Source organism: Coregonus lavaretus (genome assembly GCF_964263955.1).
Source record: "Coregonus lavaretus genome assembly, chromosome: 17".
In the NCBI taxonomy this organism is placed as follows: Eukaryota; Metazoa; Chordata; class Actinopteri; order Salmoniformes; family Salmonidae; genus Coregonus; species Coregonus lavaretus.
Genome location: NC_140004.1, coordinates 3,980,735 through 4,008,541, shown reverse-complemented (window position 1 = coordinate 4,008,541; position 27,807 = coordinate 3,980,735). Strand labels below are relative to the sequence as shown.

At 42.1% G+C, this 27,807-nt stretch overlaps 2 protein-coding genes across 2 annotated transcripts in view; both read right to left on the bottom strand.

The window, feature by feature from the left end:
- Nucleotides 1-1,696, bottom strand: part of LOC311144656 (serine-rich coiled-coil domain-containing protein 1-like) — a 92,940-nt gene extending 91,244 nt beyond the window's left edge. The window contains exon 1 of the mRNA XM_084180707.1: nucleotides 1,549-1,696. The gene's annotated coding sequence lies outside the window, so the exon portion shown is untranslated. The remainder of the gene's footprint in view (nucleotides 1-1,548) is intronic.
- A 6,074-nt stretch (nucleotides 1,697-7,770) lies between these two features.
- LOC311144637 (E3 ubiquitin-protein ligase TRIM36-like) lies at nucleotides 7,771-24,265 on the bottom strand (the record flags this gene model as incomplete). The annotated part of the gene is made up of 10 exons (XM_084180685.1): nucleotides 7,771-10,498; nucleotides 10,946-11,243; nucleotides 12,993-13,295; nucleotides 15,016-15,137; nucleotides 15,869-16,122; nucleotides 16,565-16,660; nucleotides 17,245-17,391; nucleotides 17,742-18,085; nucleotides 21,816-22,056; nucleotides 24,230-24,265. 10 exons carry the CDS (start codon nucleotides 24,263-24,265, stop codon nucleotides 10,141-10,143), a joined length of 2,199 nt encoding a protein of 732 aa, XP_084036811.1. The 3' UTR covers nucleotides 7,771-10,140.
- Nucleotides 24,266-27,807: the final 3,542 nt, after the last annotated feature.

The window sequence follows — 27,807 nt, the reverse complement described above, 5'->3', positions numbered from 1 at the left end:
TACTTTCCTATCTTGTCAATATAATAGAAAATATTTGTTGAAATCAAATGGAACAACCCGGATGTGACTGTGATAAGAGTTTCCTGAATGACAACAGCTTACATGTAAGAATACAAACGCACTCAGATACTGTACTATAACTGCTATTGTCTTCATGGAATGCATGACCTATGCATCATCTCACTAGGCACATTAGCCATGATGACTCAAAATATGGCTTTTTACCTATTTGTATTCTTTATAATGATGCCTTTTTAAATAATTCAAAATGTGTAAAAAGCCTCATCTTTGGAGTCATAACATGGCTATAGGCACATCATCTCATTCTATACTTAAAAGACTACCTAGATCTAAAGTCGAATGCAATGCACTAGCTAGGTAATAATGTTATCAATCATGCCACAAAAACCCCTTCCAAAAAGGCCATGGAGCAGTATGACTACTAGCCAAGCTAGTTAGCTAACTCACTGTTGAAAAACACTGACAGTTGTTGCACTGTTGCATCTGATGTAGCAAACTACAGCTGCTGTATACATTGCTATTAAAATGTTAATGTGGGTATCTTGATAAATCACTAGATGTAATCTGGAGTAACATCATGAGGTAGCTAGTAAATTGTCGCCTTGCTATGAATTTAGCCAGCTAGCTAACGTTAGCTACCGAGGTAAAATTGTTTTATATTGGATATTCGGTGGATATTTGGTTCTCGCTCATCAATAGCTCTTAGACAAAGCGTGCCATGACTATGAAAATTATATATTCAGAATTGAGAGAGGATGGACAAAAATCCACTGCTTTTATTTTGGAAATCTCTTATTTTAAAAATGTCCAATCATCAATAGCTCTTACACAATGCATGCCATGACTATGAAAATGATATATTCTGAATTGGGAGAGGATGGACAAAAATCCACTGTTTTTATTTTGCACATTTCTTATTTTTTAACTTTCAATCATCAATAGCTCTTACACAAACCGTGCCATTACTATAAAAATGATATCAAAAACAAACAAAAAAACAAAGAAATGTAAATAAATAAAAAGTTACTGTTTGTCCATCCTCCTGTGATTTAGAATATATCATTTTCATAGTCATGGCACGATTTGTTTAAGAGCTATTGAAGATTGAAATCCCTCCCACCAAAAAAAATTACATCTAAATTGACTCAGAATATACCATCTTCATAGTCATGGCATGCTTGGTTAAATAGCTATTGACCAGAGAAAACCAAATATCCAATATAAAACTAATTTTACCTTCCTACTTTAGCTAGCTTCTATCTCTGAATGCAGGATAGCAGCTCGAGCTGTCAAACGTCAACAATGTTGAAGCTGTAAGTGCCAATGTCCAACCATAATCTCAATGTTATTTATTGAACTGGCAAACCATGGTCCGGGCTAGTAATTCGGACCAAATACTGCCATAATACGAAAGCTACAGACGACTCAAATCTCGCCGTGTTTTTGGCTGACAAGAAAGGTGCATGTGTGAGCGAACCCCGGCGAAGAAGCCGCGGCTAGGTAGTCAAGACAGCAGAAATGTGTTACCTTCAGCTGAATTCCAATGTCCAGGCTGCTCCTTGCAATGACAGACGAAGCTCGTCTGAATATAATTAAACCTCTATTGATTTAATATTAAGTTAACCATGCTGTTCAGCCACATGAAAATCTTACAGATATAGCAAAACTATTAATAATCTATCGCACAAATGCACCTCAATGACGTATGATCCCTACCAGCAACACTACATTAGTACTTCCGGGTCACGGAATTTCGGATAACAAATAAATAAAAGTCCCCACGTAATAATAGAAAAATGTCAAAACCTGTATTGATTCATTACATTTACATTTTAGTCATTTAGCAGAAAGATAGTCTAAACATGAACAATTATTCATATTTTATGACATTTGCATTAAATGGGGTTTTTAAAACATGTTCATGGTCAAATAAATGCCCCCAATGCAATACACTGTATAATAAAAGGGTCAATCAGCAGTTGCTGCAACCATTTTTGGACTTAAAAATGTATGCTATGTACCCATTGATTCTTGAAGAATATAACTTATTAATGCCTCATGAGCTTAGTTCAATGGTTGTACCCCATCAAAACCCAAAGTATAAGCTTGTTTTACTCCAAATGTTTATAAACAAAGTAAATGTAGCTTTACAACATGGTTAACACTATCATTTTTATATAATTGACAGTCAAGTCCTTGCATCCATAGCTGTGTCTATGAATTTGAGAGTGGTTAAATTTCTCCAGGCCCATCCCTCCGCTTTTTCCGTAAACAATGGTGGGGTGAGCTTTGTTATTGTTTCAACTACTGATTGCCACTTTAAATACATATTGGCTTATATAGAGAAAACTATTCTAGGTGCCGAAGTAAAAGTGGGGTTGGTGTTACTCACTAGGGTCTATAGAATCTATATATGGTGTTATTTCCTGGGGGACTGAGGTCTAAATATCCAGCAACACTTTCTACTCCACCCATTCCATTGGTCCCAGTGCAAGACCTCAGTCCCCCATGAAATAACATCCATATATAGATTCTACAGACCCTACGGAGTATTCCCAACACCACTTCTGCATCAGCACATAGAATCGTTTTTTCATTATAAGCCAATATGTAATGTATAGGCCTACACTACAGTGGATTGCATTGGGACCAATGGAATGTGTGGAGTAGAAAGTGCTGTTTGATATTTAGACCACAGTCCCCCAGGAAATAACACCATATATAGACTCTAGTGCTAGATCAGTAGGGTCTGTTAGAATATTATGTTCTTTACATTCCTTTACTTAAGCTCCAACCATTTCTCAATGTGCTCCACCTTAAATTATTTATCTTATATAAAGTAGTAATTATTTTTAGTTTTTTCACCAATGTAGTTATAATTTAACATAATTTTAACATTAGGCACAATGCAAAGCTGCAATATTACTGATTTCGTATCATACGTTGCGTGTTACGGCAGACTTTTATTTTGAAGGCAAAATCAGAAAACCGGAAGTTTTAATGTTGCTGCCGGGACGCTAATGCTGCTGTCCTAACGCTAATGGAATCTCTTTCCTTCTCCCTTCCGTATTACACAGCCCACGAGCGTGCGTGACGTTTCCCCTTTCTTCCCTGACGACTGAGCCGCATCCTCATGAAGCAGGTGATGCGCTGGACCAATTGCTGACCTGATGATGCTGGCAAGTAACAGTATGGCCACTAACAAAAATTTAACTGGACAGAAATTCAGAATATCTTTGTCAAATAGAATTTGACCTTGTGAATTTATCAAAATGCAAGAATATAGTTACAACAGTTGAACAGTGAGTTACAGGCTATTTCAGAAACATTTATGAGAAAGAAGATTTTTGACATATTTATTCCACTATTTAATACCATCTGTTCTGTAGCCTACCATAATTGCAGGTGTGCCGCCATTCAATCACCCCGTTGCCCTGTCAGGAAACCAAACATAGGCTCTCATGAAAGAGCATCTTCATAGAATATGATTAGTCTACTGTGCATATTGTGTATAATTGCATAGGCTTTTTAGCTGTGTTGCATTTTTCCCCCTGCTGTATTACATTTTGTTTGCTACCATTACTATAATCTGTACTATTGATTGGATACATCTCACAATGGTCTTGGACACATCAGTGATGTAACCTGGGGTCATTGGGTGTTTCGGGTCTTTCAACATCAGGCCCCCTCACCAAGGCGACCTAGGGAGAATCTCAATTGGTTTTGCTCAACTCATATCGCCTCTATCCTGCTTTTGAAAAAGGTAAAATGTAATAGAGGAGCTGAGGCGAGGAAACTTGGAAACAAATGTGCTTGTATGAAATGAGACTCCTCCACTCCCGGGTCACCAGGCAAATGACGTTTACAGGGGTGGAATCCCAAAATAAATGTGCAAAGTGATAAAAACAAATTTAGCTAGTTGTGCAATACATTTTATAGATAAAATAGTAAGTAGCTAAAACGATAAGTAATGTGTCGTTTTTAAATGTGTACATGCTTTTTTCCTTCGAGAAAACAACAGTTGACTCATAAGGGGTGTGGCGGATTTTAAAACACTTCCGTTCTAGACGTCATAAGGATACTCTTGATCATCAGGTAATAGAGGTGGTGAGCAGGCTCCTCTGTTCATCTATTAACGAATTGATACTCGCCCCGAGCACTCAACCACTTATCGTTTCCGGGTCATGGAGGACAAGAGGACGGAGGAGTTGAGGAGAGGACTGACTTTTCCAATTGAGAATCTCCCCTTGCCTTACAGAGATGAAGGGTTGACGCCTTCTCAGTCCCTCTCCTCTGCTGCCGTCTGGGGAAATGGGTCCTCTGCTGCAGTCTTCTGGTACCAACTACTGTTTCCAACAACAACATTACTCAAAACATTGTTAGACATCTCAATTTGCCCAAAATAGTTCATTTCAGCAGGGGTGTCAAACTCATTCCACAAAGGGTTGAGTGTCTGCAGGTTTTTAGTTTTTCCTTTCAATTACAGTTTTTCCCAATTATTTACACACGTTTGCTGAAACTACATCTCAGGTACTCAAAACAGTTAGCCAATTTCCCCAAATCCCAAAGACATCTTGCAAAATGAAACACAGCAATCAAAATCATGTACTCCCTGCGCAAAATGAAACTCAGCATACAAATGACACACACACAACTGAATCTAACTTAGTGACAACCGAGATCACACTAATGTGACATATTCAAAACACTACTATCAGAACCTATTTCAGTGTAAAGACTAAGATTGTTATACTTTATATTGTTTGTGTACTCAAACAAGAAAGGAACACAAATACAAGTTTTATATTTCAACATTACTCAATACATATCAAACAGCACACATACAGTAAAAATGCAGACAGTAAATATATTTTGCATATGCAAAGGAAGAAAAATAGGCCTAGTTGTACTACTGTACCGTATGTTAGATCAAATGTATAGATAAAGAAACTGTCAAAATACAGTCAAATCATAAGTCAAGAAACAAATACTCCATTGCAAAAACAGAAATCAGTCATATCTGTTGTTTTGGTCCGGCCACAGATTTTCATCAACATCACAGGCGATATTCTCCTTGGCCAGACAGCGGGGGAAATATATTCTGGCATGACACATCCACCCCTGACAGGACTCTGCTGGAATGTCACCACAGGCCTCCTCCATTGCCTGGAGAAGGGCATTACGTTCATAGGGTTTGCGATCATACACCTTCCACTGCCATGCTGAAAACAACTCCTCAATGGGGTTGAGAAATTGGGAATATGGTGGGAGATAGAGAATTGTTATGGACCTGAGCAGCACGATGGAAAGTCACGTTGTCCCAAATTAGAACATCCATTTGCTGCTCAGGATCACCTGGCCCTCTCTGCTCTGGCTGAAAAAGATTGTCATGTAAGGTGTTCAGGAAATAATAATATAATAATAATAATAATATGCCATTTAGCAGACGCTTTTATCCAAAGCGACTTACAGTCATGCGTGCATACATTTTTTTTTGTGTATGGGTGGTCCCGGGGATCGAACCCACTACCTTGGCATTACAAGCGCCGTGCTCTACCAGCTGAGCTACAGAGGACCACCAAAATGAAGGACATGGGCAGTGTTGTATGGTCCAAGGGTGGCATGGCTGTGGAAGACCCCATTGTGGCTCATTGATGCGCGTATGGCGACTTTTCCCCAGCGCTGGCCAGGTACCTCAATGATGGCGGGTTGACCAATAATGTTCCTTCCTCTCCTCCTCATCTTTGCTAAATTGAATCCAGCCTCATGTATAGGAGTTCCTGGGGGATGGAACTTGCATCCAACTCCATGATTCTCTGAAATGACAGTAAATACTTTAATTGCAGTATAGTAAAGTTCGCTGGCAATATCAATGAGTCTCAAATGTTTCAAGAGTGTAATACTAGTAAATTACCTATTTGCACATATTCGTACAGTTTATCCTTCACACTTTGGGAATTCCTTGCAAATGGGACTCTACATTTTCTTCATCCGGAGATGGCGTTTCTTAAGGATGCGGGCTATGGTTGATAAGCTCACTCTGATGTTATGGCAGGGTTTTCAATGATCTGTTGTTGGATTTCTCTGAGTCTTAAGGCATTATTTTCAACTACCATTGGCACAATGGCAGCCTCCTGTTCGTCTGTAAATAGATGCGTTCTACCACCACATGGTGGTCGTCTTTCAGTGCTACAAAAACAAAATAGCATACAGTATACAAGATAAACATGTTACAAAGTAGTATAGCTCCCAATTTCATTCATACAGTAATACATGAAACATTTACTTTGTTTCCCCTTACAGTATGTATTGGAATCTACAGTCTTTATTTACTGTGTTTTATGTTGTACTACTGTCAAGTAGTATAAGTAAGTAGTAGATAGGTCCAATGTCTGCAGTACATACCTATTCTCATTTTGGAATGTCCGGATGATGGATGCTACGGTGAAGCGGCTCAGATTGGGCTGCACTCTCTGCCCAGCTTCTCTCACAGTCAAACCATGGTTGACCACATGGTCCACCACAGTCACGCCAATTTCATCAGAGATTACTCTCCTTGTTCTAGGTCTTCCTCCATCTCCACTTCCACCTCCACCTCTGTCTGCTAAGTTTTCTTCCATTGTCCTCCAAACACAGGAGTACTCACCTGTAGCCTTTTTATCCATACCAAAAGTCTGATTGCAAAGTGAACATTTACGCAATGTGTTTGCAAATGAGAAGAGTGAACGTGATCAATTGGTAATTGAGCTTAGCTTGTTGAACAGTGTTGCTTTTCATTTGCACACAATATATTTTAGTTGTGAAGGTTGTGCCAAAGGTAGAGAATTGTGTGTTGTGTTTTGCCAAATGTTTGTTATAGAATTGCAATCTGAGTGTAAAGCAAAACATGTGCCAGTAGTATTGCAGATTTGGTGTATGGTTCTGCTAAATGAGGTACAGGTTTGGGTCATTGTGCCTCATGGGACAGTTTTAGTGTGTAAACAATTGGGGAAAACTGTAAGACCTAGACAACCAGGTGAGGGGGGTTCCTTACTAATTAGTGACCGTAATTCATCAATCAAGTACAAGGTTGGAGTGAAAACCCGCAGCCATTCAGCCCTCCGTGGAATGAGTTTGACGTGCCTCATTTCCTGCAGAAATATTCTCACAGGATTTTCATTGCCATTTTCCTGTAGAAATAGCATGTTCTGCAAGAATAACAAAAATCCTGCAGGTTCTGTCCCTACAGGCCTCCTGAAAAAATGAAGCTGATCCTGTAGGAATACCATGTCATTTTTTTGGCCTGGATGTGCAGGATCTTTTACATTCCTGCAGGATAAGGCCAATTAAGCCGGAGTCCTATCAATTAGTTCCTGCAGGATTTCATCAATCATACAGGATTCCTGCAGGAATTCTTGCCTTTGTTTAGTAATTGTGTAGGTGACCTTTAGGACTTTCTTGTAAGGGTAGATAATCTTACCTTATCTGTAGAGGCAGTAGCATCACATGCTGTCTAATGATGATGGGTGGTTAGTGGTCTGACAGGGGAGGAGAAAAGGTACATGGCATTGGGAGGAGTCTGTGTATGCAAATGTATATGCATTATTTTCGTTTTCCAGTTTTCCATGCCCTACTACTCCCATTCCCAGGAGAGTGATATGTGACATGGATTATCAACATTTAGCATTTTCTGTTTGCAAAACCATATTCAAAGTGAAAACAATTAGGTATAAATACACACACCTACAAATAGAGAGAACAATTGGTTTAAAACACACTAGTTTATTTCATACAAATCCCCAAACAGCAAATAAAAAAAGCTTAGTATTTCAAGAATCTGATGACCGACAAAGCTTCATGTTCATTAAAGCATTTACTCACAGAAAGCAAACATCACATCCCATTACTTACAGTAGGAGAATACAACAGGTCTACTTCCCGCAGTCTACGTAATATTGCACACCAATTCATACAGACCTGCACAGCCGAGAGGCATGCATACACACTACAGTTTAAAGTGCTAGCTCGAACCATTAGATTAAGAGTCTGCAGAATATTTGGTTTAACTTACTACTGAAAGCCATATGATTCCCTTTTCTAAAAATCAGCAGTGATATGTCGCTAGAATAAACGCACTATAGTAAACCTCTACCATACATCGACAGTGAAAGACACAGCTGCTGTGGCCACCAGTGACTTGACCCAAGATAAGCAAATTAACACAAACACCTAACCTACGAGACATTCAGTTTGTTCTGTATATAATAATGCATTCTGTGATGAATAAACAACCCTGAACCTGTTAATTAAGTGCATAGACTTTTTAAAGGTGTTCCAGTCATTTCAAAAGGAACAGGTAGAGGTGTTGTGCCCTAAAAGAAATTATAGAGAATTACTCTGAATTATGCGCACCAATTTGAAAGTAAATAGGAATTCAGTTTAAAACGACAGATTATGTTGTTACTCAACATGACCTTATATGATTCAGATAAGCAACAACCAAATAACACCACAAATTCTAGGAAACGCTACACTCAAATGGACCTAAACACATCAAACACAGAAAGGGGGATGTGTGTGTTCGGTTTTTAAATGCTCACTTCACAAATTCAGTCAGACACGATTACATCTAGTTCCAATTACAATTTTCCACCAATTACCCAAATCTTTCAAGTTTCTTTAAGCCTTAAGAAACTTCACAGCACATACAAACAGAGAATAAATTGCAGATCTAGGTTTTATTTGACGGAAAATGTCACACTAGATATGTACATCGAGGTTAAAATGAAAAAAAGTTAATTCCAGTTTATTATTGGATATGAACAATCTTAAAGGCTAATATATTACGGTATAATAAAATTGTAATGTATTTATGGAAGCTGCAAAGGAAAGTTAAGTCCTGTTCCGAGGAGGAAGGTATAGTTTTAAAAGGATTTCCAGGGCTGACAGGAGGTAGGTAGCATAAGGGCCCACAAACCTGAGAAAACACGCACCGATTACCCTTACCCTCAACAAAACACAAACATGACCGGATCTACAGATATTCCTGTCCAGAAACCCATGTAGGAAAGCCAGAGCTGACCAGGGGTGTATTCAGTAGGGTGAAACGTGCAGAATGAGATCAAAGTAATGTATAGAGTCAAAAAGACACCCTTTTCTAGAGTAAAGAGATTCTGATCGGTTGACTTAATATATTTTCTATCTGAACGTTCTGAAATGCTGCACCCTCTTGATTCTCAAGAGCCAATCAACAACTAGCGTAACAACTGGCTGTCAATTCTGTATAATTTTCTAATATGAAGTAGTTAAGAAAGGAACTTGGAAGAATGTGTGTAGTGAGAACCTGTGGGGTTTCTGAGGTTTCACATTCTTGGTGCTAAAAAGAAAACATTCACTGCTGTTGAACAACTGCATCGAGACAGCCGTGTGAGAGTTTAATTAATTCATGTCAACATTTTGTGATTAACAACTAATCGGTGAGAACTTGAGATCGGCCCGTGTCAACTCACATTTCCAAAAGTTGACACCAATGCATGATTTACATTAGAATTCCACCCTGTATGTGAATGCCTAGTGTTACAATTCAGATAAATGTGCTCTGCATTGAAGTAGTGAGAGAATGTACAAGGGGTGTTTTTTTTTTTTTATGCAATCAAATAAATACAAAATAAACACCTGTGAGAGAATGTGTCCAAATTGAATGTGGTCTAGCCAACTGGTGTTGACCGTGACTCTTGTCAAAGGACATTGATTAGGTATACGTTTCGTCTCAGTTTTTGGTAGCGATGTTTCTCGACCAAGGGGTCCTTGTGACACTCTCTCACCCTTGTAAGTGATGACCAGTTATTATTAGACAAATTACAGCATTTGCTAGAAGACCTATTTATCATGAAAGGCACAGGAGTAGGACTAGCTGCAAGGCTCTTCGGGTTTCTCTTGGCTACATTTTACTACATAAATAGGTGTTCATTAAAACAAAGAAATGGCATGATAATAATAAAATGAAATAGTACGTACATACACAAACAAACAAACCACTACAAAAATATACCTGACTGAAAGCAGAGACAGAGAGGAACTTGAGCTCAAAGGCAAGTGTTGAGAGAGCGAGACCCTTTGGTGTGTGGAAGGCCCAGCATCTCACATATACGACAGTCGCTTTGCCGTGATGAACTCCTCTAGATGGACCTTGCCACTACCCATGAGGCCAAAGGCGGGGTACATGGTACCGGAGCAGTCCACTTGCCGCTCGTAAAGGCTTCTCATGGTGTCTGCATCGTAGAAGTAGACACGGCCCGCCTCGTAGTCCAGGCACACACCAATGCGCTGGGGCATGGGCAGCACCCGGTTGCCGTGGTCGTTGCCGGCGGCAGCGGAGGGGAGAGACGCTTTGGGGATGAACACTTTGCCCATGCCCACGGTGAGCAGGGTGAAGGGCTGGGACAGATCGTAGCACGTGTCCTCGCTGCCACTGTCGTGCCCACTGTCGTGGTCGTACCTGGAGTTGGGAGAGATAACGGAATCAGCCTACAATTACAACACATTCAATTATACATTTTACATTTTAGTCATTTAGCAGACGCTCTTATCCAGAGCAATTAGGGTTAAGTGCCTTGCTTAAGGGCACATCGACAGATTTTTCACCTAGTCGGCTCGGGGATTAGAACCAGCGACCTTTCGGTTACTGGCACAACGCTCTTACCCACTACTCTGACACACTGAGTGTTTCTCGTCATTATCTGGAAGCCTGTTAAAATATACATAACAGTAAACCCACAAAGTAGGTAATAACATAAATATTTTAATGAATTGTTGAGAAACTAAGGCATGGTCCGTGAATTAGCCCTTCACAGGTTAATGCTTCTTATGTCACAGGCTTCTTTGTGACTCAGGCCTGATCCTTAGTGAGTGTGTAATAGAGAAAGACTGAGGAAGTGGGGTTTACCTGGGGCTACTAGTGTCCCGGGGGTTGTGCATCCACTCCAGCAGCTTGGAATCAGAGGCCACGCCCACCTTGACCAGGTAGGAGTGGGGCTCCACGCGGAAGGCCCAGTAGTGTCTGCCCTGAGAGATGCCCGTGTCACCGATGATGTAATCCAGGCCCATGTAGCTGCCCGTTTGCACACGCTCAGCAGCCAGCAGGAAGGCCATGCCGGCCGCACTCTCCACCGAGTCACGCCGCTTACTCAACGTCAGCCGCTCCGAGCTGAAGCCGCACTTGTCGTTGAACAGGAAGCCAAACACTACAGGAAAGAGAGAGAGCGCGAGCGCGAGAGAGAGAGAGAGAGAGAGAGAGAGAGAGAGAGAGAGAGAGAGAGAGAGAGAAACGATAAAAAAAAGAACAGTCAGCCGCATATAGAATTTCACATTTCTTCTCATCTCTGGATGCCAGGAAAAGGTGGACTTTCATAAAGTGTCACATGAGGGCGCCATTATAAAGATCTTCAAGTAATGAAACAAAGTTAAGGAATTTACCAAATTTCCAAAACGCTACATTTTCAGATGTGAAGAAAGATATACAAAACAATGCATGGTTTCTTAATTCTCAAATAAGGTCATTATAAATTATTTTCTAGGTCACATCTGCTGCTGAACATAAAAATATGCTAAAAATAGTTACAACGCCAAAGGCAATAATTACTATACACTTAAGTAATATAATTATGCCTGTGAATTGAACCATTGCATTTTGTCTCCATGGTATGATGAGATGATTCATTCGTATTTATTCATGACGATCCCGTAAAAACGAGGGCAAAAATACTAGCCTTTGTTGTGTGAACAAACTTAATTGAATTGAGTCATCCTAAAGATAACCTTCATTAAAAAGGATAAGAAATGGACAAATGTATGGTCGTACAGTAATGATTCAAGTCTATGCCTACACTGACTGTTGTTTTGATAGGAGGCGTGTTGAAGCTACTGTAATGTCTGTCTGAGGCCAGCGTTGACCCAGAATTCCACCTCATTACTAACGCACTCTGCATCCCACTGCTAAACGTCCCCACAGTCCGAGCAAAGGAATGTGGGCTCCCAGTCCCATCACTGGGCTTCCATCTATAGTGGACCCAGCTTCCAGCCTCAGTTTACAGCAAACTAATGAGCCAGGGGAGAATAAACACTCAATGAAATCCTAATGGATCAGCCATTGTCCATATGTATGGAGGCTAGGATGGACGGGTGGATGGGGGACTCTGTCCAATTCAGTAGACTGTTGAGGAATTAAAGTGATATCAACCCCTAGAGTGCTCTACAGATGGCATGGCATTGCTATTCAAAGTGCCTAGAACCATCGGAGGAAGAAACTTTGAAAATTGTAAGCAGATGTACTGTAACTCCGGGCCTCGGCTGCATCGCAACTCTGCCCAGTCAGTCTGAAACAAACAAAGAATTCAAAAGGCGAGTGTTCCTGCGATTCAACAAAGGAGACGGGTCGCAGAAATGATAAATGAATGACCGACCCACCGCGGCTTCCTAACAATCAACTGTATTTTATCCACACAGTTCACTCGAGCAGTCGAGCATCTGTCAATTTGTAATCTTCCGTGGATCCGACTGCTAAATACCGACAGACTCGGGAAGATAAATAAAATAATAAGCTTAACTTCAGCCCTGAAGCCCAACACAGGCGGGATGCCAGCGTAAGACAGAAAATAATAAGACGTATTTCTTGGTAATTAGGATAATTAGCATCCAACTTTCAGGGCTGCTTTCACAGCCTATTAGAGATGATTGCTATAGAGCCCAGTACAGTATACTAGCTTTTCCCAGTTCCTACATTTGAAAAATGGCATTGAATCATTGTTAAATGATTGCGGAGTATTTATTTGTTTTGAGTTGCTATTCCAGTAGAGCTTGAAATTATTAGTCGGTCACTGTTTTGGTAAAGGGCCCAGGGCCACCTCTCTCTTCATCAGTGCCTACCGTCCACATGAATATTACATCATCATAATCAGTGTGTGTGTATGACATCATCAGTGCCTGGTGCCTACCAGGGGCAGGTGGTGTGTGGAAGGTGACCTCTGGGCTGTAGGGGCTGTAGATGGAGTTGCGACAGCTGCGGACTCTGAACGAGTAGAGGCTGTCGGCCTCCAGGTCGCACACCACTGTGCTGGGGCCGTACACCGGGACTGTGGGGCGCCAGCCGCCCTCCTCCTCGTCCTGCTCGACACCCAGCCTCCTGTACTCCAGCACCTGGTGGTCTGTGGCCAGGGTGTCCTCAGCCAACTGCCAGCACACCAGGCCTTCGTTGTAGACACGACTGCGGGACAGATCGATGATGGGAGGGTCAGGGACTGGAGAGGGAGGGGAGGAGAAAAGGTAAATGGCAGAGGGAGGGGTCAGTTTAAAGTGTAATTCGTCTGCAGCCAATTCATATGTTTTTCTCTAATCGACAAACTAACAGGAGTAAGTAAGCAAGCCTTAGACAAGTAAGCCTAGTCAGAGCAAGAACGTCCCATACAAACTAATGCTAGAAATTATTTTTAATGGTATTGGTTATTCATTAAAAATAATTTGTCTGGAAATATAGAAAAATAAACACTAAACTTGATTTAGCCACAAAGTGATCAATGTTCAACACATTGGTTTATGAAAGCGCATAAGTTTCTGTAAAGGCATGGAGTCGACAAGAGATGAGACTGAACTCAAAGTAGACAGACAATAGACAGGAAGAGTGAGAGAAGCTCTTAAAAAGGTTTCATTTACGCACACAGACATTGCCAGGAAAAGCACTTTGCAAAACCCTCTCTCGCGCTCTCCCCCTCTCTCACTGTTAGACAGAGCTTCCCGTCACAAACAGCATCAGCCGGATCCAGCTAGGGTCCCATAGAATCGGATCAGGGCTGAGGAGGGTGCCGCAGAGAGGACTGGGCAGCCTGCATACCCAGCCGGCACCCGGCCCGAGAGAGCCGCTCTTCTCAGAGAAACAGCCTATTTATCAGGCTACAGCCGGGACGGGAGGGAGAAACATTACACTAAACAGAGACGTCTCCTTCCTACTTACTGGCCGTGAGTTCAGACTATACTGGGCTGGATTAGGAAGGGAGAAAACACACAACACGATGCCTTTATGGTTCAACTAGTGGGACACATTCAAATATGGAGCCAGTGTGAATTTGGAAGACTCCAGAATGGCATTATAATGACATCATCTTGATGAGCAGGGTTGAACTTACGTCGACTCTTGAGGGGATATTTGTGGAACTGTGAACTTTGGTGATGAAGACTGACAAGGCATTTGTTAAAGAGGAGACAGTTTTGCATCCTCTGCTCTTTTCATGTCTACCATCAATTCAATTACAGCTGGGCATCAATTCTGAGAGCTTCCTCCTCTCAGACAGAGTGCATCATTACCCTCCTGCCATTTCGATTAACCATATCAATCAATGGCCTTCCTTTCAAGGGCTTTCAAGCAGCTTTCCCCACAAAAGAGGGAAAATGGATTACTTGGATGTATTTGTAATATGTAAGCAACATACAGTCGTTTCATATGACCCTTTCAGTCTCACTATGGCGTGACAGAGCAGAGCCCTTTATGGTCAGTAATACTTCTAGCAGGAGGGAGCACGGCTGGAGCTCATTCTAAGAACACAGCCACAGGTAGATAACAGTCTATGAATCCCCTTCTGCTTACTTTCTGGGTTACGCTCCCCCTACTTAATATGCACATATCAAATCAGTTCCTTTTCATGGGCAGACAATTATATCCAGCCCGCCTCACAGTGTCCTTTTCTTTAATCGTGGCAAAGGGACGTGAGAGTCTATGCAAAGCAGTGGACCAGAAAAAGCCCTGAAATGCTCTCAGTGGCAAAATCCCTGAGTGTATATCAGGAGTGTAACCGGCTTATTCAATTAAAGGGCTTCTGGTGGCTGGCATCTAAAAAGAGAGCAGAGCTCAGGAGGAGGTGAAAGTGACCGACAGGTTGAGGTGACTTAGTGTGGGACAGATGAGGATTGTGTCAACAAATTTAGTTTTAGGCTTCCATTACGATGTATGTATACATTGTTACTTACCTCCACCAAAACAAAGTTCCTTCAGCAGGGTCTCCTCTCTGGAAGTGTCCAGCACAAACTCGTCAAAGGAGGGGTCGGCCACAGGGTGGAATGTCCTCAGAGTCTCGGTGGATTTCGCGATCCTGGAGTGAAAGGGCACAAAATGGCAGAGTTATTCCCTTTGTAGTGAACACTACACGCTACCAAGAGGCCATTCCATCAGAGCGGAGTGGAAATCATCTCCTGGGCAAGATAAACGAGCGTGGGAGACTTCTGTGTGTGTGTGTGTGTGTGTGTGTATTAATGTCACAGCCTTCCTAAAAGTAAAAGCGGGAATAAAGTCCTAAAGCTGCTTTTTGACTAATGGAGATCAATAAGCAGGATTAGAGCTAGAGCGGGAAATGGGGAATGTAAACAAGACCTCGTCGTTCCAATCTCTCACTTGGAAAATGTACCTGGCCAGCCACACAAATGGGCTGACCGGATATCTGGCACACTCACCACACCCACATAAGCTGATTGAATTCTCCAGCACTAAAATAACAGGGCCCAAATCCCCATTAAAAACTTAGAGGTCCAGAGTTGCCACAGGGAAATGACCATGGCAATAGTCACCATGATCAAATAGCCGTTAAGGCCTGTAATAAAGAGGTTGAAAATGGGCCCTTTGTTTTTTTAAAGAATGGAGGCCTTTGGAATTACTGCCCTTTTATAAACAATGGTAATATTATATCACCATTAGACAATAGCCTTTACCACAACTGATGACGGTAACCTTTGTGAGGCAGTCACTACTCTGCCATTGTATACTATCCATAACAGAGGACAATGTGCTGGAACTGGGAGTGGCAGTCAGGGCTGGAGGGAGGCTGACCTGGTGTGCAGCTGCTTGGCAGTCTGAACAAAGCAGGACTGGTCCGTCTCCTTGAGGACCTCCTGGGCGTAACCCACCAGGCCGCTGTTCTCCAGCATGCCCTGGTACTCGTCCACCTGGCCCCGGAGCTGGTCCAGACGCCGTGTCCTCGACTGCTCGATGGAGCGCAGCATCTCAGACTTCCTCTCCTGGAGGGTCTCGAACAGTCGCTCAAAGTGCTCGTTGGTCCGACGCTCCGCCAACTGGCCGTTCTCCTGTAGAAGTAAGAGATATGTTGCGCAACAATTCATTGAAACCTACAACTGCATTGAAGTAGCGTAGGGACCAGCGTTTGTGCAATCATGTCACATCATGCCTCCTATGTCATGCCAAAGAGTTTGACATGACAAGGAGGTGGAATGATGGCACAAACAGATCTGGGACAAGGGTAGCATAGACGTACTATTACAACAAATGAAAACAAGACAGTGACAAAAGCCATTATAATACAGTACAGACGAGAGCAAATGCTTCTGCAGTGGAATTCATGTGAATTAGTATACGTTCCTTTGTTTATTCAAATACATATAAAGGCATAAGTGACCTTCCTTCTCGGTGCAGACAGAATGTCCCTTTGTTATTGGACATAACAGACATGTAAACAGACCATCACAGACAACACAGGACTAGTTTAACTCTGTCAACACAGCTACTTGCCTCGGTTTCATTGATCAACACCTCCAGGTGGGAAATTTGAGTCTTCACTTGGTCCTCTTTGCTGATTAAGTAATGGATAGCCTTTGATAGCTTCTCCTGTTGGTGTAATAACAACAAAGAACATTAGCAGAAATGCTCAATAGTTAGAACATTATAAGTTACAAATGATTGCATTAAATATGGATGAGACCGGCCCGGTGCCCGTGTCCACAGGCCTTTTAGATTACAGCCAGAGGACACAGAGTCCCTCTGTTTTCAGTGGCTGATTGACCTCCGTCTAGTCTAGGTCAGGGGAGACGAGGTTCGCTTGATGTTGATGACAACACACACGTGGATTCCACTGCTCGCAAAGGAAAACTGATCATGTGGACGCGTGCCACTCAGTACAGCTACAGGTCACAGATCAATATTTCATTAGGGCGCTGAGAAACAACGGAGTCACTGGCCAGTTGGGTAAACATCAACTTCCAAACTCTAACACACTTTCTTCCTGGGGTGTATTCATTAGTACACACTGTAGCAAAACATTTTGCAACCGAAAACGTTTTGCAATGAAAACGTGTTTATTTTTTAACAAATTCAGGTAGTTCACTCCCCATTTGCTTCCTAGTAAATAAACCCGGTTAGGTTTTAGTCAGGTCAAGTGAATGGTTGGAGACATCGTTATCGTCATACAGTACCTTGAGGATCTTGTAGGCGCTGCTCATGGTTGTGACTTTGTGGTTGGCGTGGGAGCCTCCCAGCTTGCACAGGTGACAGACCGGACGCCGGCACACCTCGCAGTACATGTTCACCTTCTCCATCTCGTGCTCTGGACACATCAGCACCTGGATGGCCATGAGCACACACTGGATTAGTGGCCATTTTCAAATCGCAAACTCGTCACACCAAAACATAAGTGAGTCAATACTGGATTACATTCTCTCTCCTTTCAATCATCTCTCTATTTATTAGCAGAGATAAGATTTATTGTCAGTCGAAATTAAACCAACAACAGCGAGCCGGTAAGGACCAGTCCAGTCAACATCTCTGAACGCAGCATTATTACCGCAATCAACTCGTCAATGATCGTCCACCATCAATAACATGAGCTGATCCCTGCAATCTAAAATCAACAGCAGAGCAACATGGTCGAGATAAACAACCCCCCCCCCCCCACGTGGTAAATGGTATCTACCTTGGGCCTAAAGTTCATGGTGGGCCCCACGTACTCGTGCTGGGCTTTGGGGGTGCCCCAGGGGTGGTGGAACTTGAAGCACTCGTTGCAGTAGCTGGCCTTGCAGTCCATGCAGCTCTTGGTAGCCTCCTGCTGGGGCGGCTTGCACATGTTGCACATGACCGCCACGGCAGCGCGGGCCGCCTGCCGGTAGCGCTCCACGATGCTCTCCAGGGTAAAGTTCCGGAAGAGCATGCTCATGCCCCGCTCGCCCAGGTCCACGTCGTGTTGGCAACCCGGGCACGGGAAGGTGGTGATGCGGGGGGTCACAGAGCCACGCCTCCATCCCGGTGAGGAGATAGAGCCTGATACGACAGACAGAACAGCCATCAGAGGGCCAATCACAGAAAAACTAAGGGTGGGACTGCACAGACAAGCAGACACACACGGTCAATGTCCTACAGAAACAAACACGGGTCCTTCTCGGGCAGCTCATACTACATAGTCTCTCACACAACATGGATGGATAACACAAGAGATAGGAAGAGCATGTGTTTACAGTGACCTGGACACAAACAGATTCACGTAAAATCCATTACAAATCAGGTGCAAAGTAAAAAGGTGGGAAACCCACTAACAGAACCGAAATTTCGACTCAATCAACCAAAGGGTAAGAGAGAGTAATATCGATTTCCAGCAAAATGGCTTCCTGCAGAGGAAATGTGTTTTTTAAATGATTTGTCCAGTTCAATATATCTGAACACTCGCTCACAACCATAAATGCCTTGTAAAGCATTATTATCCAGAAAGACTACAAACCCTTTGCATATAAAAATTAAAAATTAAAAAAATAAGAGAAAGGCATTCATGACACACATGACGAATGCAAGCAGCAGAACCTTGTGCATGAAATGTACAAAGGAAAATGGCAAGCAAAAAAAAGTTGCAACACACAGACATGCAGTGGGTACAAAGCAAGCATGCGTGACAAACATGTCTGCCGATGTATGTGATGGCATGCAGCGATGGGAGACTGAGGATGCTGATGGAGTAGTGAGTGAGCAGGCTTGGTGTTTTGGAGGGTCTTGGGATGGAAATTGATGAGGTGGGGGCCAAGTGTCCTGGACTGAAGCGGATGGGGGAGGTCAGGGATTAAAAGGACAGTGTACTTAGGCTAGGTGGGTGTGCTGGTCAGGGAGGGAGGGGGTTGCAGCAGCGTGTCTGCAGCAAGGTGTACGGTAGCAGGCTGAGGCACGTTGCCCTGCTGCTGCAGTGGAAAGAGCTCAGGGCAGAAACTGACAAGTCATCGCAAGGCCATTCTGGCAGGGCAAAGGGGTACGTTTCCTACAGAACCACATCATTAACAACACGGTTTGAGTCATCACAATGCGACACAGCCCCATCGCCATAACCAGGACTGCATTACAAAAGGGATGCAAGCAATCTTGCCAGGAGTATGTGAATAAACCAAATACTGTACAAGGTAGGAACATACATTTATAGAGTGGAGTTAATCTTCCCTACACGTTTTTAACTTCTTTACCTTTTTACTTGGAAGAATATACTGTCAAGATGAATGGCTTTTAGACTGAAATCTGTAGGGTTCTTTTAAGACTTGACCTCTATGAAAGGGACACAACTGCACTTGTTAGGAGAGGTGTTTCGTGAAGCAGTGTTTATAATGGAGGGGAATCTTTCACTAGCGTCAGGAGGATAATTATCATGGCATACCGTTTTTAAAACATCTACCGAGCACTTCAACATAAAAAAAAAAAAAAGAAAGACAAATGTCTGCTAAAGCATCATTAAGACCACTGTTTTATTTGGCATTGTGCTATAGGGTCTTCTCCCATCAACTAGCACAAGTTGATGAGAACATTGGCTTGTGCGCCATGAGCAATCTCTACAAACATGAGTGTCTAAAACATCATTTTCTATAACTGAACCGTGGTGCAATAAAAGTTTCACTGGGGCAAGCCTGTCAGTAGGAGTGACATTGAAGGTTGAGGCAGCATAGTCTAGAGAATCTTGGTATGTCTAAACAAAATATCATCTTGTGTTTTGTAACATAGAAATAGGTCCCCTGCCTCTTCTAAAAGTATATCTACTCGCCTCCACAAGGTACTGGGTACTTCAGAGGCTACAGGGAGGGGTGACCCCTCTTCATTTGCCCAGGCATTAAGAAATTCCACTTTAAACCCAACTCCTAGGTAACTTCTGAGCCATTTCGCTTCCCTCTGCTCTCCACTCTCTGACTCACATCCCGTCCAGAGCTGTAGCTCTCCCTCTCATTCTCCAACCTACTTTGTAAGACATCCACGTGTTGAAAGCAGAGCACTAAAGCCTGAAAGCACCAGGCTAGAAACAAATCTCCAAATGCAGACATAAATTGGTGGGACATACTATACATTTGCGCCTTTGCTCAGTAGACTTTTTTAAAAGCTAGAATGCCACGTCTACCAAATCAGCTATATAACAGCAACAGGGGGCCTATTGTCAGTTGTGTGGTTACGTACAGTAGAGTAACAGTTAAATTGGGGTTCACGGGGGATCTTGTAACACTGTACTCACTACTACAGCTATTCAAAAAATGGAACCCGCGTCTACCTCTCCTCCCAAACGACCTTCTCTGCAGTGTGGCTGCAAGCAATGGACAAAGAAGTGAAGTGAGACCAACAATTAACATATACAGTATGTGAACAGAAGTGGTGTCAAACCTGATGCACATCCAATGACAGTGGACAAGTGCTAACACACAATAACATGGTGCTTAAAAGAAATGGCTTTCTTAAAGTTTTTGGTCAAACAATATGTGAATTCACAGATTTCAAAACATCTATATGTACATTGAGTTTAACATTCTAAAAACAACAAAAGTGTCTAGTCCGAATCCTAATAAAACAAGGTGAAGAAAACATTGAGTTTCCAGTAACAAAACCTTTGTTAGCTTTTATAGCACTTGACTGATAAATATAGCCCTGGGCTCAGTTCATTTAATCCCTCATTCATTCCATGCAGGCAGGTTTTGTCACCATGACCACCACTGGTCTGACATCCAATCAGCAGAGGTGAAACCTTTAGTTAAATGCTGTCAGAGATTTAAGACTTTTACTTAAATGTATGTTTATAATGTCCTTTAAGATTTCTTCAATGTACTTATAAGAAATTTGTTTACTAAATCCGCTGCAAAAGTACCATGGTTACTAACGCCAAGGGGATTGAAATGAAGTGCATGATTCTTAAGATGACTAAGGATGTATTATTTTATTACCAGCTCTATAACTATAGCTCTTTTTCTAAACAGCATTGAATGTTTCCACTGTGTTAATAGATGTGGACCTGGACATGAAGAATGGGCACATTCAGGTTCGGGCAAATGTGAATTGGTTGGGCTGTGGGTTCCACAGCTGTGTTTTTGGAGTGGTCAGTGACTAGTTTATGATTAAGTGAAAGACTGCCTTGTCTCACGCCATGCTGTTTACACCTTGGATTTAGACATTGAATTCTCTGTCTCCCTTAGCACATTTTTTGGGGGTGAACCAAAATAAATGAATATTGTAACAACCTCCCCCTCCCACCAAAACGTTATTTCATAAGCGTTTTAAATGCTTTAGTGGGATAATAGTCGTGCTTTGTTCTGACATGTGTACATAACTCAAGCCTGTCATCCTATCAAGGTGGTGTAAATGATAGGCATTCTGTGTTAAGAAATTGCTTGGCATTACTAAATCAAAATATCCACAATAAACCTATAATTTAAAGTTTTTTTGCAAGTGCATGCTTTAAGGGCATGGAATTAGACAGAACAAAAGTGATGACTTGAATAAACTTGTCGAGTTTGAATAAGACATCTCAAAACGTAATGAGATTAAAGGAATTGTATGAACATCCAACATTATGATTTTAAACAGGGTGGGATCAGTGGTGGTGTCTTTCATTCTACAACCCAGAGAATAACTAGGAAAATACACGTGAAAGATGAAACTGGGTATGACATGTCCGTAGAACTTTACTGCAAATTGCATGTGATGTTGCCAGATTGACATCCCTCGTCACAACATAGGCTTGATGATGAATGGCCAAACCCAAACTTACCTGATCTTGCAAGCCTATCCAGCCTCTCCATGCTTGGCGAGGGCACTCTGGATCGAGGCCCTGGGCTCCCAGGGAGGGAACACTCGGAGCCTGCGTCGAAAGAATCCTCATGGTTCAATAGCAGCAGCTCTCGGACACACTTGTGACAAACGCTGTGCTGACAGGGCAGGATGAGGGGGTGCGTAAACAGCTCCTTGCAGATCGGACAAATGAGCTCCCGCTCAATACTCTTGATAGGGACCTGGTGTGGACACCGACAGCACTATTAGGTCTACAGTAAACTTATCCCCAGGCTAATTGCATACCGGTTCAACAGAGACGGATCCGGCTGGTGGACGAGACTAGCAACAGCAACTCATCATCAAACCAAACTGTGCACCCCTTGGGGCCAGCTGTGTATTGCTAGGGCAAAATCCAAAATGTGCACCCCTTGGTGTCCCCAGGACCGAGTTTGGGAAACGGTGCGGTTGCTAGTCTCGTCCACCAGCCGAATTTGGGAAACGCTGGCCAACAGTAACATACATAGGCTTATGTAAACGCTTTTTAAACATTTCATTTGAAAGAGGCCAGTTTTGTTACTGATAGACTAGGCATACAGTTACATAATGGACACATTCTTCATTGTATTGTGCCTGAGACAGGTCAATTTCCCCCTAAAGGCCTAGAAGTAAACAACCGTTAGATTTTTCGTATACAAACACAATTTTTACATGTAAGCTCTACACTGCTAGGCTATGCACATAGTTACGTTAGTTCATGCATCAGCTTGTTGGTTAGCTGAGGCAAAAATGGTTACAGCAAGCAATTCCTCAAAGGGGAAAAGCTATACGGACACACCTGGTGCCCAAATTGATGACGTATGTTGAGCAGCGAGAGTTGAGTGGAGACGAACGGATTCGGTTCAGTCAGTCGTCCTGATGAGCCCTTCCCAGCTATCTAATTTATAGATGCGGCTAGAAACTTCTGCGAAAATTAGGAACTTGTCTGCCGAAGTTGGGACTTCGGAGCGTGTTCAGAATCATTCTGTTTTTACAAAAATGTAGACGTTAATGCCGTAGTTGTATATTTTCTGTGAAAATCCCTATAATAAATGTGCTTTAGCTGTCACCCTGGCCTGATATTGGCTACACTATCTAGCTACTTCCATCTCTTTACTGCGGCAAGCGGGAACGAAGGACACTGTGCCCCGTGTCGTTGTATTACTGGCTTGCAGCGCAAACTCTCCCCCATTGAGCAGTAGACTGTATCACGGTGACATCCAGATGGTTACTAGTACCAAATACCAATATTAAAAGTGATTTCTTGTGTAGGCTGTTATCCTAGTCTAAATAAAAATCAAGTGGGATGAGCAAAACATTTTAATATATATATTTTGTAATGCTCTCAAAACGGGACATTATTGACCTAATAATGGTATTTGTTTTCCTACACATGCAAACACCATCATATACAATTGATAGCTAGCAGTGCACTGGAATGACATTCAGATTAAGTGGAATGACACCTACTCTCACGGGATAGGTGGCCAAAAATAACTACCTGAAAGCCACACCCCCTCATGGCTTGGTTTTTGCTCTGACATGCATTGTCAACTGTGGGACCTTATATAGACAGGTGTGTGCCTTCCCAAATCATGTCCAATCAATTGAATTTACCACAGGTGGACTCCAATCAAGTTGTAGAAACATCTCAAGGATGATCAATGGAAACAGGATGCACCTGAGCTCAATTTCGAGTCTCATAGCAAAGGGTCTGAATACTTATGTAAATAAGGTATTTTTGTTTTTATTTTATACTTTTTTTGCAAAAAAATCTAAAAACCTGTTTTCGCTTTGTCATTATGGGGTATTGTGTGTAGATTGATGACAAGAAAAAAATATTTAATCAATTTTAGAATAAGATTGTAAAGTAACAAAATGTGGATAAAGGGAAGGGGTCTGAATACTTTCCGAATATGCGCCATGGCACTGCCTACTTCATTTGTTCATTTAACAAACAAGAAAGCTCATAATCCAGTGCCTTTATCACAGTCAACACCTATATTTTAGCTTTAAAAAAGCAACATTCTTAGCCTCATGGCAAAATGTAGAATAGCATGATACTAGCTATAAAACTGCACATTTTCCTCTGCCCCATGGCAAAATCCATTCGTCTCCACTCAACTCTGAGCTGCGCGACATACTTCATCAATGTGTGCACCGGCGTGTCCGTATAGCCTCTCCCTCCTCAAAAATAGGTAGCTCAGAAACTTCCATTGCCTTATTTTACAGTGAATTATTGCTGTAAAAACTAGCCTATATAATTTCGACCCCGCCATTTGAAATGTAAAAGGCAATGATGAATCAGTAACGTTCCACGAGGATGTTTCATATCATTTTGTAATATTAAAACTAGTACATATGCTAGTCACTTACCGGCAAAATTGAGTTACGTCGCGAGACTGCAGACATGATGAATTAATATATTTATAGGGTTGTTTGGCTTGTTAAAACGTATCCAACGTATGTTGAAGATGCCGACTAGTGCAATCACGAGCGCTGTCGAGTCGATTATGAATTAAACACCGTGACTAGACGCTACGGATGGGACTGCGCGTCGTGAATCAGCAACAGTCGAAAGGCTGCTGCATTTCAAGCAATGAGGGACAGCCAAGCTGTGTGGGGCGGGGTGGAGACACTGAAATCACCATAGTAACAATGCGGCAACCCGGAGTATTCAAAAGACAGGGAGGGCAATAGGATCAGATTTCACTAGACCAAAAGTTGAGGTTTGCAACGTTTCAAAATCGCACGTGAGAGATGCTATATTGTTGCACTACCAAAATTGTAACTGTTAATATAAACGCAACAGTTAAAAAGATTTTACTGTGTTACAGTTCATATAAGGAATTCAGTCAATTTAAATAATTGTAAAATCGGCCCTAATCTATGGATTTCACGACTGGGAATACAGATATGTATCTGTTGGTCACAGATACCTTAAAAAAAGGTAGGGCGTGGATCAGAAAACCAGTCAGTATCTGGTGTGACCACTATTTGCCAACTTCACATAGAGTTGATCAGGCTGTTGGTTGTGGCCTGTGGGATGTTGTCCCACTCCTCTTCAATGACTATGCAAAGTTGCTGGATATTGGCGGGAACTGGAACACGCTGTCGTACGTCAATCCAGAGCATTCCAAACATGCTCAATGGGTGACATGTCTGGTGAGTATTGAGGGACATTTTCAGTTTCCAGGAACTGTGTAGAGATCCTTGCGACATGGGGCCTTGCATGATCATGCTGAAACATGAGGTGATGGCGGCGGATGAATGGTACGACAATGGGCCTCAGGATCTCATTACGGTATCGCTGTGCATTCAAATTTAACATTGATCAAACGCAATTGTGTTCGTTGTCCGTAGTTTACGCCTGTCCATACCATAATCCCACCGCCACCATGGGGCACTCTGTTCAAAACAGCAAACTGCTTGTCCACACGATGCCAAACACGTGGTCTGCGGTTGTGAGGCCGGTTGGAAGTACTGCCAAATTCTCTAAAATGACGTTGGAGGCGGCTTATGGTAGAGAAATAAACATTCAATTTCTCTGGCAACAGCTCTGGTGGACATTCCTGGAGTCAGCATGCCAGTTGCACACTCAAAACGTGAGACATCTGTGTAGATCGTGCACTCAGTCATAGCACTATTATTCTTCGATAGTCCATGAAGTGCCATATTAATTATGAGTGGCTTGAACAGTAGGCCTAGGCTAATTTGTGTAAATAGCCTAAAGCTTACCCTACCCGTTTAGTAGTGAAACATGTTTGCACATGGATGGTGCATTGTCCAAATAAAGTTAGCCCCAAATGCAAATATTACATTGGTAGGAGTAGGCTGTTTACACAAATTATGGTCATTAATAATGGATGTTCATAGGTCTAGTCTATTCCCCTACTTATCTTGTTCAAAAGCCTACAATATTTCTTACGACTGCAATTTAGCATGCTTTTGGCATTCTATTCTCTATGCAACCCCTTGGTATCCTGCAAAGCCTAATTTGTATATTTAAATTCAATATCTTGATTTATGAGGAGTTACATAATCTTGATATAAGAGATCAGGGCATTTGTTTGCAGCCTATAGAATGATAAACTAAAATATAGGACTAAAATGGAGATTACATGGAGAAAAAACACATTTGTGAATTTTACAGCAGCCCATATTTCATGCACGTGTTATCTTTATGTCCCTGATACCGTTCCAAAGGACGGCGCAAAACCTTTAGCATCCTTCCTCTCCACCTAGACTACACACCTTGATCTAGCCGACACCATGCTGAAGATGGCAGCGTGGCTACAATAGGCTACAGATCTTGCATTTCCATAAATCATATCTGACGTTCACTTACCTCTCCCGCTGTTATTCGCTGGACTATCTGCTCGACCAAACTCGGTAGCATATCCTGATTATCCTCGGTATCCGACATAATGACTGATAATGTTGACAAGATGCAGGGAATATAATTAACAATGGGTCAATAACAAATAAATAGTGTAACTAATACTGTAAAAATCGAATGGCTTCCCAAAAAGAGAACGTCACATTCGGAGAAATATGGTTGCTTCTTCATCCTCAGTACATCGAACAGCCTATGTAGCATACAATTCATGCCCCAGCTGCTTGAAGAGAAAATTTAGCAAGATTTATCAAGAGAAATCATACTTGATGCGTAACCCCGCCCTCACTGTACATCTCAGGCGTGCGCTTACCCGCGCAGTTAGACATCAGCAGCATCATTGGCGATGTCTTCAACTGAGCCCTAGTATTTCACACAACAAATGAAGACTATGGCTATTTTACAATGACAGATAATAATCTCATAATGTTTGGGAATAGAATGGATTTTCCTGAGATAAAAGTACGGATTTAATTGGAGTCACCTGATGATGCATTAAACAGTGCGTTAATGTATGCATGAAAGGCCTATAAAGAGTTGTTTAGCCTACATGTTAGTTCATTACGATCTGAAAACACATAGGCTATGCCTTTTTGCCTAGTGGTTTACACGTTATTTTGTTCAATTCGTTTAACAATTTTAGCAACAATAGTCTTTAAAGGCTATAGCCTATTGTGGTCTTCCCAGCATATCCCTTAAAATAAATTATTTCATGCTGTAACGAAAACCACAATTTAAGACAAATGTGTTATGTTAAACATGTTAATGATATTGAATAGGTCAGCGGTTGAGAGGATTAAATTGGGCATAATTACTGGCGATGCCACTTGTTCCATGCATCGCGACGGCGTCACCAGATGGCCGCTTCACACGGATTTCACCTCATTAGACACATGGTAAAAAACAAGCTGTCTTTGAAAGCCCATGTCATGTCTTACAACCAATATCAGTGCACCATATAAAGCCACAAAATGGACCCCGCGCGGCACTGGCGTGTGTGATTGAGTCATTCAATGAATTAATTGAATCATTCTTTAACTACTCGATTTAACAGGGATTAAGACATGCATTACTCGTGCAATTATGTAACTTTTAAGTAAAGTCGTCCTAGGCTTAGATATGGCATGTCATATGAAAGGTCAGATGCTGTATACTTCTTATTTGAGGCAGAGAAAATGACTTTCTCCTGAGTCTTCACAAGGATTGTAGTCTTAAGAGTGCATGCATGGCTGAGACCAGGGCAATACATTTACATTTTAGTCATTTAGCAGACCGTACTATTGATAAAGTACTTCTGTTTTATAATATGTCATCGAGCTGATTTTGTTGGCACACCTTCACTTTGCAGTAAAAAGGCAAGATAGGGGAGGGATGCTGGATTTCATGAGATGCTGATTAAAGTGGTGAGTGGATAAACTAACTGATGACTGGCAAACCAGCAAACTGCAGACCCCAAGGACAATCTCCTTGATTAGATCCAAGACTAAATGACCTCTGATGATCATGACAATTTACTGTTACTTTAAACTGAAACAGGCTTCTTTCTAACTCACACACT